Source organism: Chiloscyllium plagiosum, chromosome 7 (genome assembly GCF_004010195.1).
Source record: "Chiloscyllium plagiosum isolate BGI_BamShark_2017 chromosome 7, ASM401019v2, whole genome shotgun sequence".
In the NCBI taxonomy this organism is placed as follows: Eukaryota; Metazoa; Chordata; class Chondrichthyes; order Orectolobiformes; family Hemiscylliidae; genus Chiloscyllium; species Chiloscyllium plagiosum.
In genome coordinates, this window is record NC_057716.1 from 117,666,911 (window position 1) to 117,680,772 (window position 13,862).

The window sequence follows — 13,862 nt, forward strand, 5'->3', positions numbered from 1 at the left end:
CCCTGTGCAAGCTGAATCTAGGATCCTGTCACAAACTGGGAAACCTAGCTTGTTACCTATTACTGGAGAAACTCGGCAGCATCTGTGGAGAGAAAGCAGAGTCAATGTTTCAAGTCCACTTACCTTTCTTAAGAACAGCTCTGCTCTGTTCTGAAGAAGGGTCACTGGATCTGAAATGTTGACTCTACTTTCCCCCCACCAATGATAGATTTCTCCTCCAGTATCTGGTTTGGTTTTAGATTTGGTTTTTTTTTCTCTGTTACTTACCTACTCTGTATGCTTGAGCTAGTCATTCCTGTTAAACCCTTCCAAGCTGTTGCTAACTTACCCAGTGCAGTACGAGGAGAATGCTATGTTGTTGGAGGTGCAATCTTTCAGAAGGGAGATTAAACTGGAGGCTCTGTCAGTCCCCTCATGTGAGCCTAAGAGATCCCACAATTTTGAAAAGAAACAAGGGCGTTTGTCCAGCTATCCAAATCAATGTTGATCCCTTAAAAGAATATTGCTTAAGGAAATTACCTGGTCATTATCACATTGTTTTTTTTGTGGTACCTTACTGTGTGCAAATTGCTACTGTGAAACAAATGAAACAGAAATTACTGGAGTAACTCAGCAGGTCTGGCAGAGTTTGTGGACAGAAGGCAAAGTCAATATTTTGAGAAAACAGTTCTAAAGTTTTGGATTCAAAACTTTAGCTCTATTTTCTTTTCACAGATGCTGCCAGACCTAAGTTCCTCTAGTAATTTCTATTTCACTTGTTTCAGATCCAGCATCCACAGTTCTTTCTTTTATTTGGGAAATCCTGATCCCTATATTACAAAGTGACTGCATTTCAATAGTAATTCACTAAATGTAATGTATTTTGGGACATCCGGTAGTCATGAAAATTACTCTAACAAGATCGTAGGAATAAAACCTAAAATAATTGGTTATGTTTGTGATGTGATGGCTGAAAGTCTCCAGCAGGTGGCATAAGACGTCTTTTTCAGACACTATGATATGAAATGCAGAATTAGTCATTTTCCATTGTAACTGTAACCCTGCATCATTCCAACTAATTACAGATCCCTGTATAGCAACCTTGGCTTCACTTGTGTTTGTTTTGGAATTCAGTAAATGAATATCTCAGTTACAAGTAATTCAAGTACATTGCAGTTGTGTTTGGAAACCCCTGAGACAGTTTCATGTTGAATTAGACAGAGCTCACTGCCAGGTAGAGAAGACTGAGTAAGGAATCAGAGAACAAAATGGATATGTTAACCTATTCCCTGTGCCAGTGTCAGTATTTCCAATGAAATGCACTTTTTGGTCTGAGAAAAAGATGCTGCATGTGATGCAGTGTGCAGGATACGATTTTGCCAAGACGTTAAGCATCTACCCTGTTACGTAAAGGCAAAAGAAGCCAGGACATTTTGACAAAGGGGTAGGCAGGGAGTCTTCCCTGGTGTCCTGGCCAATAATTAGTTAATAAGCCAAATGCACTAGGGACTGCAGTGTCTCTCTATTAGGGAGAGACAAGTAACTTGAGGAGAAGCACTCAGGATCAAGTGTGCGGCAAGGTGAGAGGGTGCTGCTTAAGGGACGTACAAACATATGAAGTAGGACAGAACCTGCTCTGCCATTCAGTAAGATCAGGTCTGAAATTCCACATTCCCATCTGCTCCCGACAATCTTTGATACCTAAAGCTTGAACAGAAAATAGTGATGGCTTTGCAAACGCACAGATAGGCCTTCTCCTCTTTGACCAATGATCATCGTAAGATCATCTGTTGAGAAAGAGCTTAGCTACTGCTCGATGGATCTTATATTTCCAGAATGTTCTGGTAATGCTGCAGTACTTATACCTCCCCTGTAACTTCAATATTTTTAAAAGAAAAAGCTTTTGGATACAGCACTGAGCTGTTGCTGTCCGTGGCTGTTCCCTTGTCCTCCAAAGCACCTTGTGACTCTGAGCTTTTCCGCTGCACAAAATAGTCTTGTAAGTCAGTAAAAGTCCTTGGTGTTCCGTTCCTGTCCCTAACACACATCAAGGCCAGCCATCAGCCAATAACAGCCAAGGGTGGGTGAACTGTCACTGATTCCACACAAAATGCCTTTCAGTTAGTGAATAGTTGTTGCATGCTTAGTGAATGACTCACAGAATCATCAGAGAATCAAGCTCTTCGGCCCAACAAGTCCACACCGAAGAGTAATCCACCCAGACCCATTCCCCTACACCTATTATTCTATATTTATCCCTGACTAATGCACCACCAATGGTGGTGCCCTGATACCTTGAGTGTAGGTGGTCAATTCCAAGCATTAACTAAAAGATTTTTAAGGAAGAGAATCTGACTCTGCCTGCAACTTGTTTCTTGTAGAAATGTGGGACCCCTACAAGGCCTCACATGTCAGTGAAAGCTAGCTTTAAGTAATACGAAGCAAAAACGTTCGCTGCGTTGTGCAGCTTCTGACTGATTTTCTTACAAAATAAATGTGGCAGTTCCAAAGCATTGTCGTAAAGTTTTTTTCAAAGTTTTCTGTCATTTTGCTGTCATCCTCTTTTTACCCCTCTCCTAAACTCATTGGAAGAGCTCACATCAGAACTTTGTCATATTACTGTCATTAGGACCTCATTATTTGCAACTAGATTGCCTCATTTCCTACATTATTGTAGTGAATATATGTCAGGAATACTTCATATTCAGAATGTCAGGAAAGCAAATTGAAGAAGAGGGAGTGAATTATGGACGTAAAAGGCTCCATCTAGGTGCAAGAGTCCTCACTTTCTCCATAGAAGTTCTTTTTATTTTCCAAATAAGATTGAGATTGTAATCCTGGCTCATCTTTTCAGCTGATGAACAAATAGCTCTCTGAAAGATAGAGTCATGGACCTGTACAGCACGGAAACAGACCCTTTGGTGCAACTTGCCCATGCTGACCAGATATCTGAAATAAATCTAAGCCCAATATTTGGCCCATATCCCTCTCAACCCTCCCAATCATATAGACCCATCCAGGTGCCTTTTAAATGTTATAACTGGACCAGTCTCCACCACTTCCTTTGGCAGCTCATACGCAGACCGTAATCAGGAATTATTAAGAAGTAAAGTTAAATAGGAATGAGATAAAATCTTCATCCATTTCCTGTCTCCCTTCTTGTGTCTTTAACCAAATCTTTTTTACATGGAGTCATACAGCATGAAAATAGACCCATTGGTCCAACTAGTCCATAATCCCAAACTAAACTAGTCACACCTACCTGTGCTTGGACAATATCCCAACAAACATTTCTTATTCATGTACTTATCTAAATGTCTTTTAAATGTTGTAACTGTACCTATTGTCACCACTTATTCTGGATGTTCATTTCTCACACAAACTACTCTGTGTGTAAAAAAAATTTCCCTCGTGTCTTTTTTAAATCTTTCTCCATTCACCTTAAAAGTATGTCCCCTAGTCTTGCAATTCCCCATCCTAGGGAAAAGATATCTGTCATTCACCTTATCTATACCCTTCTTGATTTTATAAACTTCTAGAATGTTATCCTTCAACGTCTTATACTCCGGTGAAAGACGTCCCAGCCTATCCAGCCTCTCCTTAAAACTCAAACCCTCCATTCCTGGCAACATCGGTAAATCTATTCTGAATCCTCTCCAGCTTAATAATATTCTTCCTATAACAGGTTGAATAGGCTGGCACTATTTTCCCTGGAACATTGAGGCTGAGGGGTGACCTTGTCGAGGTTTATAAAATCCTGAGGGGCGTGGATAGGATCAATAGACAAAGTCTCTTCCCTGGGGTGGGGGAGTCTAGAACTAGAGGGCATAGGTTTAGGGTGAGAGAGGAAAGATATACAAGAGACCTAAGGGGCAACCTTTTCATGCAGAGGGTGGTGTGTGTATGGAATGGGCTGCCAGAGGAAGTGGTGGAGGCTGGTACAATTGCAACATTTAAAAGGCATCTGGATGAATAGGAAAGGATTGGAGGGATATAGGCTGGGTGCTGGCATCTGGGACGATATTAGGTTGGGATATCTGGTTGGCATGGATGAGTTCGACGGAATGGTCTGTTTCCGTGCTTTACATCTCTATGACACTATAACAGAGTTACCTTGCATACAGTAATTCAGAAGAGGCCTCACCAATGTCTAATACAACATCAACATAACATCCCAACTCCTGTACTCAAAGGCCTGAGCAAGCATGCTGAATGCCTTTTTAACCAGCCTATGTGTGACAAAAACTTCCAAGAATTATGTACCTGAACTCATAGATCTCTCTGTTCTACAACACTACCCAAGGCCCCACTTTTAATTGTATAAGTCCTGCCCTTGTTTGTTTTACCAAAACATGAAAATGAGAAAGATAAACCCGTAAGTCTTCAGGTACTAAACAGCTTCAGGAAACTCCAAGCTGTACCAACCTAGACATCAGTAAGCAGCTTATTGCTAACCACATGCTCCAAATGGTACTGTTGTATGATCCCCTCCATCATCTTGGCAGTACTGTCACCCAGTATATTGAAAAGCAATATTCATTGAAACTCTTGAGTGTGAAGTGTACACATTCTTGAATTTTGTAGTTAGTGTGTAAGTCTGGTTTTGGAGGTGAAAATCCGTGTGTAGTGAATAGCACTTATTGCATTCATCAATCCACCAGCAACATCCATGCCTTAAGAAATATCCTCCCTCACCCTCTTCTTCTCTCCCTCCTACTTCAGCTACTCTTAAAAGACTTGCTTTTTTGACCAAGCTTTGGTCACTTGTCCTCGTATCTCTTTAGGCGACTTGGGCTTAAGTTTTGTCAGAGTTTATTCAGCACTCTGTGCTACATTAGTTAGTTCAGAAATGTAAGTTTTGTGTCCATATGCTGGTGCATCGTTTTGTGTGTTTCGTGCGGTTTACTGGCTTCTCTCCAGATTTCCATTTGTCCAGATGTTCACTTGCATTTCAACAAAGTAATATGCCTCCATTTCCAAAAGATGGAGAAAGCTGGAGCCAAGTGAAAGGCAATATTTAATGAGAGGTGGATTCTTATGTTTTCTTTCAAAGGCAATTTTTCTTTTCTCATCTGAAAAGCCGAGTTTAATCCTTTTGAACATTTTCGGGTAAATGTTCCAATTATGCATCCCTCGTATGTGCCGTTTCAGCTGCTGATAACCCATGCTGGGAAACTGCGTATGCAGGTTGCGTTCCAGTTGTGAGCTCAGGACCGTGGTGTTCAGAAGAAAGGGCCCCACCTCAGATCAGTTTTAAGGCAGTGTGCGATCTTTAATGTGAAGCCAAAACAGTAGTTAGGGAAACCATTTCCTTTTCATGTAACCATTTCACGCCAGCTTTGAGTGATGCAGGAAATGTAAGCAAAGTTTAAATCAATTGGCAGTGTGGTAAGGGAATATAATTATTGTTTTTCTAACCAGACTCTGAGCTATCTGAAAATGTGCGAAAAACTTAATAACCATTCCTATGTCAAAAGCATCACCTTTGAAAAGTATTGACCGAGCACCATTGTATTGTCGTATGTAACATCCCTCTTAATCTACACACCACTCTCCCATCACTCATCTTTTGGGTAGATTAAGTAGATGAAAGAAATTTGTTTAGTTTGTTTTTCTGGGAAGTGGAGTTTCTAAACATGATAAATCTGCTATGCTACATCTGTTGGAAATGATGAACCCACAGGTTGCTGAGCAGACATGTATTAAAGTATGATTTAATGGGACAGCCTAGGGGTTGAGATATCTGAAATGAGATTAAATTCAAGGCATTCAGGTCACAGAGCATGAACTGCTCTTTCATACCGAGGGCATAGAACGCAGAGTTGGTGAGTGAAACATTGACCATATCGATCATGGAATCCCAACACGGTGGCTCAGTGGTTAGCACTACTGCCTCACAGCGCCAGGGACCCGGATTAGATTCCAGCCTTGGGCGAATGACTGTGTGGCGTTTGCACATTCTCCTTGTGTCTGCGTGGGTTTCCTCCGGGTGCTCCAGTTTCCTCCCACAGGCTGAAGATTAGGTGGATTGGCCATGCTAAATTGCCCCTGGTGTTAGGTGTATGAGTCAGGGGAAATGTCGAGAAATAAGGGAATGGATCTGGAGGATTGGTGTGGACTTGCTGGGCCAAAGGGCCTGTTTCTACACATTTAGTCTCCCAAGCCCCATTCCATCATTCATTTACATCCTGACTGATGAATGTGAAAATTCCATTTACCCACCTTGTTTCTGTACCCATGAGTACCATTATTTCAATGAGCCGCCACACACTGCAGCATAGAGGAACTACACAGAGCAGAAAATCACCTACACAGTGTATTCGAAAAGATCAGGTACCCAATGAATGCAGTCCACCTGTTTCTCAGCAACAAATCCAAACAAGCAGACAAAATACGTCCAGAAACGCTAGCCACTCTCCCCTGCATCAAAGACATCTCGGAAATGACAGCCAAACTACTCAGACCTCTTGGCATCATTGTAGCCCACAAACCCGCCAACACACTAAAACAGCAGCTTATGAACTTGCAAGATCCTGTACAGACAACAAGCAAAACTAATGTCATTTACAAAATACCTTGCAAGAAGTGTAACAAACACTACATTAGACAAACAGGCTGAAAACTAGCCATCAGGATACATGAACATCAACTAGCCACAAAACAACATGACCCTCTCTCACTAGTATCCTTACATACAGATGAGGAAGGACACCACTTCAACTGGGACAATGGGACAACACATCCATCCTAGGACAAGCCAAACAGAGAGAATTCCTAGAAGCATGGCATTCCAACCAGAGCTCTATCAACAAACACATTGACTTGGATCCCATTTATCACCCTCTGAGAAAAAGAGCAGGAAATGACATCACCACAGGAAATGACATCACCAACCCAGGGATACATAAATAAAAAGCAGGCCATACCACCAGTGTTTCATCTGGGGGCTCACTGATGATATTACCGGGTATGGAAATGAAATATCTGAAAATGAACCTTCCAGCTCACTGAGCAAACATGCATCCAGAAAGTTGGGTTAGTAAGTTTGCTGATGACAAAAAGGTTGGTGGTGTTATCAATAATGTTGAGGGCTGTTGCAGGCTACAACAAGACATTGACAGGGTACAGAGCTGGGCTGAGAAGTGGCAGATGGAGTTCAGAGCTGAAAATGTGTTGCTGGAAAAGCGCAGCAGGTCAGGCAGCATCCAAGGAACAGGAGAATCGACGTTTCGGACATAAGCCCTTCTTCAGGAATGGCCGAAACGTCGATTCTCCTGTTCCCTGGATGCTGCCTGACCTGCTGCGCTTTTCCAGCAACACATTTTCAGCTCTGATCTCCAGCATCTGCAGTCCTCACTTTTTCCTCGCAGATGGAGTTCAACCTGGATAAGTGCGAAGTGATTCATTTTGGAAGGTTGAATTTGAATGCTGAATGCAGTGTTAAAGACAGGATTCTTGGCAGTGTGGAAGAACAGCGGCATCTTGGGGTCCATGTACATAGATCCCTCAAAGGTGCCACCCAAGTTGATAGGGTTGTTATGAAGGTGTATGGTGTTTTGGCTTTCATTAACAGCGGGATTGAGTTTAAGAGCCGCGAGGTTTTGCTGCAGTTCTATAGCGTCCTGGTTAGACCACACTTGGAATACTGTGTCCAGTTCTGGTAGCATCATTATAGGATGGATGTCAATGCTTTAGAGAAGGTGGAGAGGAGATTTATCAGGATGATGCCTGGATTGGAGGCCTTGTTTTATGAAGAGAGGTTGAGTGAGCTAGGGCTTTTCACTCTGGAGAGAAGAAGGAAGGGAGGTGACCTGATAGAGGTGTACAAGGTAATGAGAGGTATAAATAGAGGAGATAGCCAGAGACTTTCCCCCAAGGCAGATATGGCTGTCATGAGGGGTCATCATTTTCAGGTGATTGAGGAAGGTATAAGGGAGATGTCAGAGGTATGTTCTTTATGCAGAGAGTGGTGACTGCGTGGAATGTACTGCCAGTAGAGTCAGAGACATTAGAGACATTTAAGCAACTGCTGGACAAGTACATGAACAGCAGTAAATTGAGGGTTGATCTTAATTTCAGGTAAATGCTCAGCACAACATCGTGGGCCGCAGGGCCTGTACTGTGCTGTACTGATCTATGTTCTGTTCTTAAGGAACAACACCCTTCACTTTGTAACCGTTGTGTCAGAAAAGTAGGACCTGAAAGGGTGAATTGCTGTCACAAGGTAAAGCTCTGCCCATCACTGTATGAAAAATTGTTATTGTGATTTAACCTGAGGGCTACCAGACCTCAGGCAAGATCATGTGAAAGACTAATCCTAGGAAGAGCAAACTGTTTTCCAGGCTCTTGTTCTTGTGTTGAATGGCATGTAACTAAACTGTTATGGATATGGAGTGTTCAGTTGAATGTGATTCTAATGTGTATCTGACAGAATGTCAATAGATTTATGTCAGTCATAAATCTTTAGCCACTCAGTGAGAAGATCATGGTGTGATCAGCTTAGATTGAGTCGTGAGCAGCCCAAACAAAGCAGGAACCATACATCAACCAGTCCAGTCATCAACTGAAAAATATGGAGTCTGCCAGGAAGGAATCTGTGGAACATGAATGTTGAGTTGGATAACATTATGAGCGGCATAGACAGGGTAAGTAGAAAGCAGCTGCTCCCCTTAGTTGAAAGGTCATGAACAAGGGGGTGTAATTTTAAGGTGAAAGTAGAGGGGATGAGAAGAAAAATATGGGGATTCTGATGGGGATTCAGAATGCTCTATCTTGGAGGGTAGTTGAGGCAGGTAACCCTTTAAGATGTACTTGAATACAATCACATTCAAGGCTATGGGCCCACTCTCGGAATATGGCACTTCTGTAAATTTAGAGTAGCTTTGGAGGTACAGACCTGATGGGCCAAAGGGAATCTTCTTCGAATCTTCTTTGGCGAGGGACACACGCTGTGGAAGGAGTAGTTGTTGACAGCAAGATATCAGGAATTGAGGCGACCCAATCAAGCTACATGACCACCAGGATTATGTTTGTGTTCTGCTTGTGAGCTGTGCCATCCGACTGAGGAGGAACAACTTGCCCAGAGCACAGCAGCACAATGTTTATACAGGATTGATCCACATTACTTGATCCCAATGGCAGGAATCTCCCCACAGCAACTAGGAAGCAACTCACCTTAATTGGAGTTATTTCTCCAACACTCCCCAGTACATTCGAATGCACTTACACAAAATATAGTTCTCCGAAGTGAACTGTCTTCTATGAATTGAATTTTCGTGCATGTCGTAAGACTCAGCAGTTTAGAATTAATACTTTTTCAAAATTATTATTCAAGTGGCCATAACTTGGCATGAGTGGATTAATGGACTATGTTTAATTAATGGACTAATGGAGATGTTTGGGGTCATGAGGTGGTGTAGTTGAGTCATGGGGGTGTGGGGGAAGAGGAGGACTGCAGAGCGTTTTCTCTTCTGTTTTATAGCCAGAACCACGTCCGAAAACAGCAAGGCCTTTTAAACATCTGACCTCAGCATTTTACATCCCCTTGGGCTGCATCCAAACTTCCTCCACAGTCAGCTGGCCTGGCTTCCACCTGCATTGAAAATCCTGCTTCCAGAGCCGGACCGTCCTGAAGCTGGAAATTTTCCCAACTGCTCCTACCTGCCGTGAGGGTGACAGTCCAGCCCACTGTTTCAGGAAGAGTTTGTATTTGAGTGTTTGAATGAAGGAGAGTATGTCTGTGAGAGAGGCAGTGGTCCATGCTGTTTCTCAGTGGGAATATCAGATTGTGTCCCCTCTGTTATTGTGAATGGTTTGAATATGAAACAGAGGATGAATTTGAATAGTTTTCTGATTGACGTTTTAAGCAGAGGTTTAGAGGAGTTTTGTTCAGCACAATAATCACAAATATGAAGGAATTTGATAAAGTAGGTAGACAGAAACGGCGACATGGTGGCTCAGTGGTTAACTCTACTGCCTCACAGCACCAGGGACCCAGATTCAATTCCACCCTCAGGGGACTGTCTTTATGGAGTCCGCAAATTCTCCCCGTGTCTGTGTGGGTTTCCAATGGCATTCCAGTTTCCTCCCATGGTCCAAAGGTGTGCAAGTTAGGTGGATTAGCCAAGCTAAATTGCCCATTGTGTTCAGGGATATGTAGGTTAGTTGCATTGACCATGAGAAATGCAGAGTTACAGGGATAGGGGAAGGGATGTTGGGTCTGGGTGGGATGCTCTTTGGAGGGTCGATGTTGGACTTGTTGGGCTGAATGGCCCATTTCCACACTGTAGGGATTCTCTGGAAACGTTTTTCCATTGTCAGGGGAGTATGACCAGTTGGCAGTACTGAGGCCTTTCAAATGCCAACCCCAACACAGTGAACTGAATAGCTTTTCTCTCTATTGCATACTTCCCTGTTACACTTCATACTGTGCAGTGCTGCTGTTACTATTTCAAAAGAACAAGAGATAAATATAGCACTGGAATAGGTCCTTCATCTTTCCGAGGCTGTGCCAATTATCATGCTCTAACTGAACTAAAAAACAAACCTTCTGCCTTTATTCAGTCTGTATCACACCTAAATTTGATCCTCCAAAATACATCACCACACATTTGTTTGGATTAAACTCCATCTGCCATTTCTGTCCCCAAGTCACCGATTTATCCTGTTGTATCCTTTCATAATCGTCAGTATTGTCAGCAACTCTATCAATCTTCAAATCTAACAATCACACAACACCAGGTTATAGTCCAACAGATTTATTTGGAAGCACTAGCTTTTGGAGCACTGCTCATTCATCAGGTGATTGTGGAGCAGCACTCCGAAAGCTAGTGCTTCCAAATAAACCTGTTGGACTATAACCTGGTGTTGTGTGATTTTTAAATTTGTACGCCCCAGTCCAACACCGGCATCTCCAAATCAATCTTCATGTCATCTGCAAACTTACTAATCAGACCACCCACATTTTCCTCCAGATCATTCCTATATCCTACAAACAACAGAGGACCTGAGGGTGATTTTTGTGGAACAGCACTAGTTAACGTTTCCATTCTGAAAAACACCTTTCCACTGCTACTCTTCTGTAACCAAGCCAGTTTTGTATCCATGTCCAAGACCAAGTCAGTTTTGTCTCCATAATTTCATGTTATATGTCTGAAGTCACTTCATCATTGGACCACCCACAACTGGTGATAAAGGAAGTCCATGCCCTTTGTATCTTTTCCTATCTCTTGATTTTCAAAATTTCCAATCCTTAACCAATCATGGCTTTTAGTCTAGATCAGTCGAAAAGATGAAGAAATAAAGACTTACATTCATAAAGTATTTTTCATAACTTCAGAGCATTCCATAACATTTTCCAGCACATTAATTATTTTTATGATGTTATTGCAATTGTAATGTAAAAAAGCATAGAGGTCAATTCACCAAGAAGTCCCATAAAGTGCAATGCGACAATTACAAGAAATTGATGGGAGGGTGAATATTAGTCGAACACTGGGGTTAACTCCCTTCCTTGTCTTCTAAATGATGCAACAGGTCATTTACAGCCTCCTAAGAGAACACGAGAAAAATGTTTAATGGTACATTAGCCTCTCAATACAGCACTGGATGGTCAGCCTAGTGTCCGGAATGTTCTCTGAAACCCACATGACATTAACTGTGAAGCAAGACTACTATCTCCTGAGGGAAAGAAGAGTGTGATAGTGCACAGTAAAGTTGATCCCCTCCCAAAGGAATGGGTTTGTTCAGCTTAATGAATTCTTCTCATAGAGGAGGGAAAAGTAATTGCAATATTTTGTCCTTTCAGATTACAGTAGAGAGGGACAGTGGATTGGATGTGACTGCCCCTAAACATGGAAGAATTGATGTGGATAACACCCCGCATGTTGGGGGCAATACATGGGCAGGAGGAACTGGTAAGTAAGGAATAAGGGATTTGTTTTCTAAACAAATAAAAATATTAATAGCATACAATGTAATGATAATGCAAATTAAAACAGAGGCAGTCTAAAATCCTCAGTTCCTGATCAACATTTGATGAGTATTCACTATTGAAGCAAAGTCTCCCAGCATCACAATCGTTGTTGGTAATAGCAGCGGTCAGACTCCATTAGAGTGATCCATTGTCATCAAGAGGAATTATTCCTGATTGCCTCTGAGAAACAGGAAACCATTCAGCCACTCATGCCAGTTTCTCCAATCAATTATATCATGATTGATCTGAATCTTAACTGCATAAAAACGTAAGACACATTAATTGAAATAGGCCATTCATTTCATTGAGTTTACTCCACCATTCAATGAAAGCATGGCTCAACTCCACTTTCCTGCCTTTTCCTCAAACCCTTGCTGATTAAAAATCTGCCTATCTCAACCTTGAATAATGACCCAATCTCTACATCACTCTGAAGAAAAAAATTCCATAGGTTCACTGCACTCTGAGAGAAGCAATTCCTCCTCATCTTCGACCTAAAAGTGTGACCCTTTATTCTGGGGTTATGCCCTCTGGTCCTGGACTCTCCCACAACAGGAAACAACTTTTCCACAGCTACCCCATAAAGGGCATATAAGAATCTTGTAGGTTTCTTGTAAGGGTCCTCTAATTCTTCCAAATTCCAATGAGTACAGGCCCAGTCTACTCAGCTTTTCCTCATCATCCAGTCCCACATCTGGGATCAGCCTAGTGAAGCTTCTCTGAACTGCCTCCAATGCCGGTATATCTTGGTTTAGAGAAGGGATCCAATAAATTGTTGACTGTATTCCAGCTGTGGTTTGACTACTGCCTTGTGTAGTTTTAAGCAAGACCACCCACGTTTATGTTCCATTCTCTTCGAAATAAAGGACAGTATTCCATTTGCCTTCCCTACTATCTGCTCAAATTAGATGCTAGATTTTTGTGATTCAAGGATGAGAACTCCCAAATCACTCATAGCTCTCTGCAGTCCTTCTCCATTTAAATAACATTCAACTCTTCTGTTCGTCCTGCCAAAGTTCATAAACTGACATTTCCCCCATTGTATTCCATCTGCCAACAATGTGCCCACACACCTCACCTGTCCAGATCCCTCAGCAGGGAGTTTTTGTGTTGTGCTCACCACTTGTCTTCCCACTTTTTCTTTTGTCATCCACCAACTTCTCTAAATTGTATTCACTTTCCTTAGCCAAGTCATTTCTACATATTGTACATAATTGTGACACCAGCACTGATCCCTGTGACGTTGCACTATTTGCAGGTTGCCATTCTGGAAATGCTCATCTCATCCCAATGCCTTTACATGCTCTGTCAATAATTTACTCACATTGTGTGCAAGGTGCCTGCGGTCACATCATTCCCTATGGTGTGCGGCATGCAAACATTCACCATCCAAACTTGGGCATTTCCACTGGGAAACGTTACTTGCAGTGAGATTCAGTCATACAACGTACACAACTCTGGGACCAAAACCAAAAATCGTGGGACAAGGTTTCAGCAGAAGTGAATATACGAGGTATGGTTAGTAAGTTTGCAGGTGACACCAAAATCGGGGGTATAGCAGACAACAAAGAAGGTTTACGTCAGAGTACAATTGGATTCTTGTTCAGATGGGCCAATGGGCCGAGGAGTGGCAGATGGAGTTCAACTTGGACAAATATGAGGTGCTACATTTTGGAAAGGCAAATCAGGGCAGGACTTCTCCACTTAATGATAAGGTCCTGGGGAGTGTTGCTGATCAGAGACCTTGGAGTGCAGGTTGATAGTTCCTTGTAAGTGGAGTTACAGGTAGGTAAGATAGTGAAGAAAGAGTTTGGAATGCTTGCCTTTATTGGTCAGTGCATTGAGTGCAGGAGTTGGGAGGTCACGTTGCAGCTACACAAGACATTGGTCTGTTCTCCCTCCTAACTTG

General features: G+C 42.3%; 1 protein-coding gene across 1 annotated transcript in view; it reads left to right on the plus strand.

Moving 5' to 3' along the window:
- vwa8 (von Willebrand factor A domain containing 8) overlaps positions 1–13,862 on the plus strand; it is a 340,247-nt gene that overhangs the window by 253,848 nt on the left and 72,537 nt on the right. Inside the window, 1 exon segment of the mRNA XM_043694451.1 lies at positions 11,786–11,894. Coding sequence (XP_043550386.1) covers positions 11,786–11,894 — 109 coding nt within the window.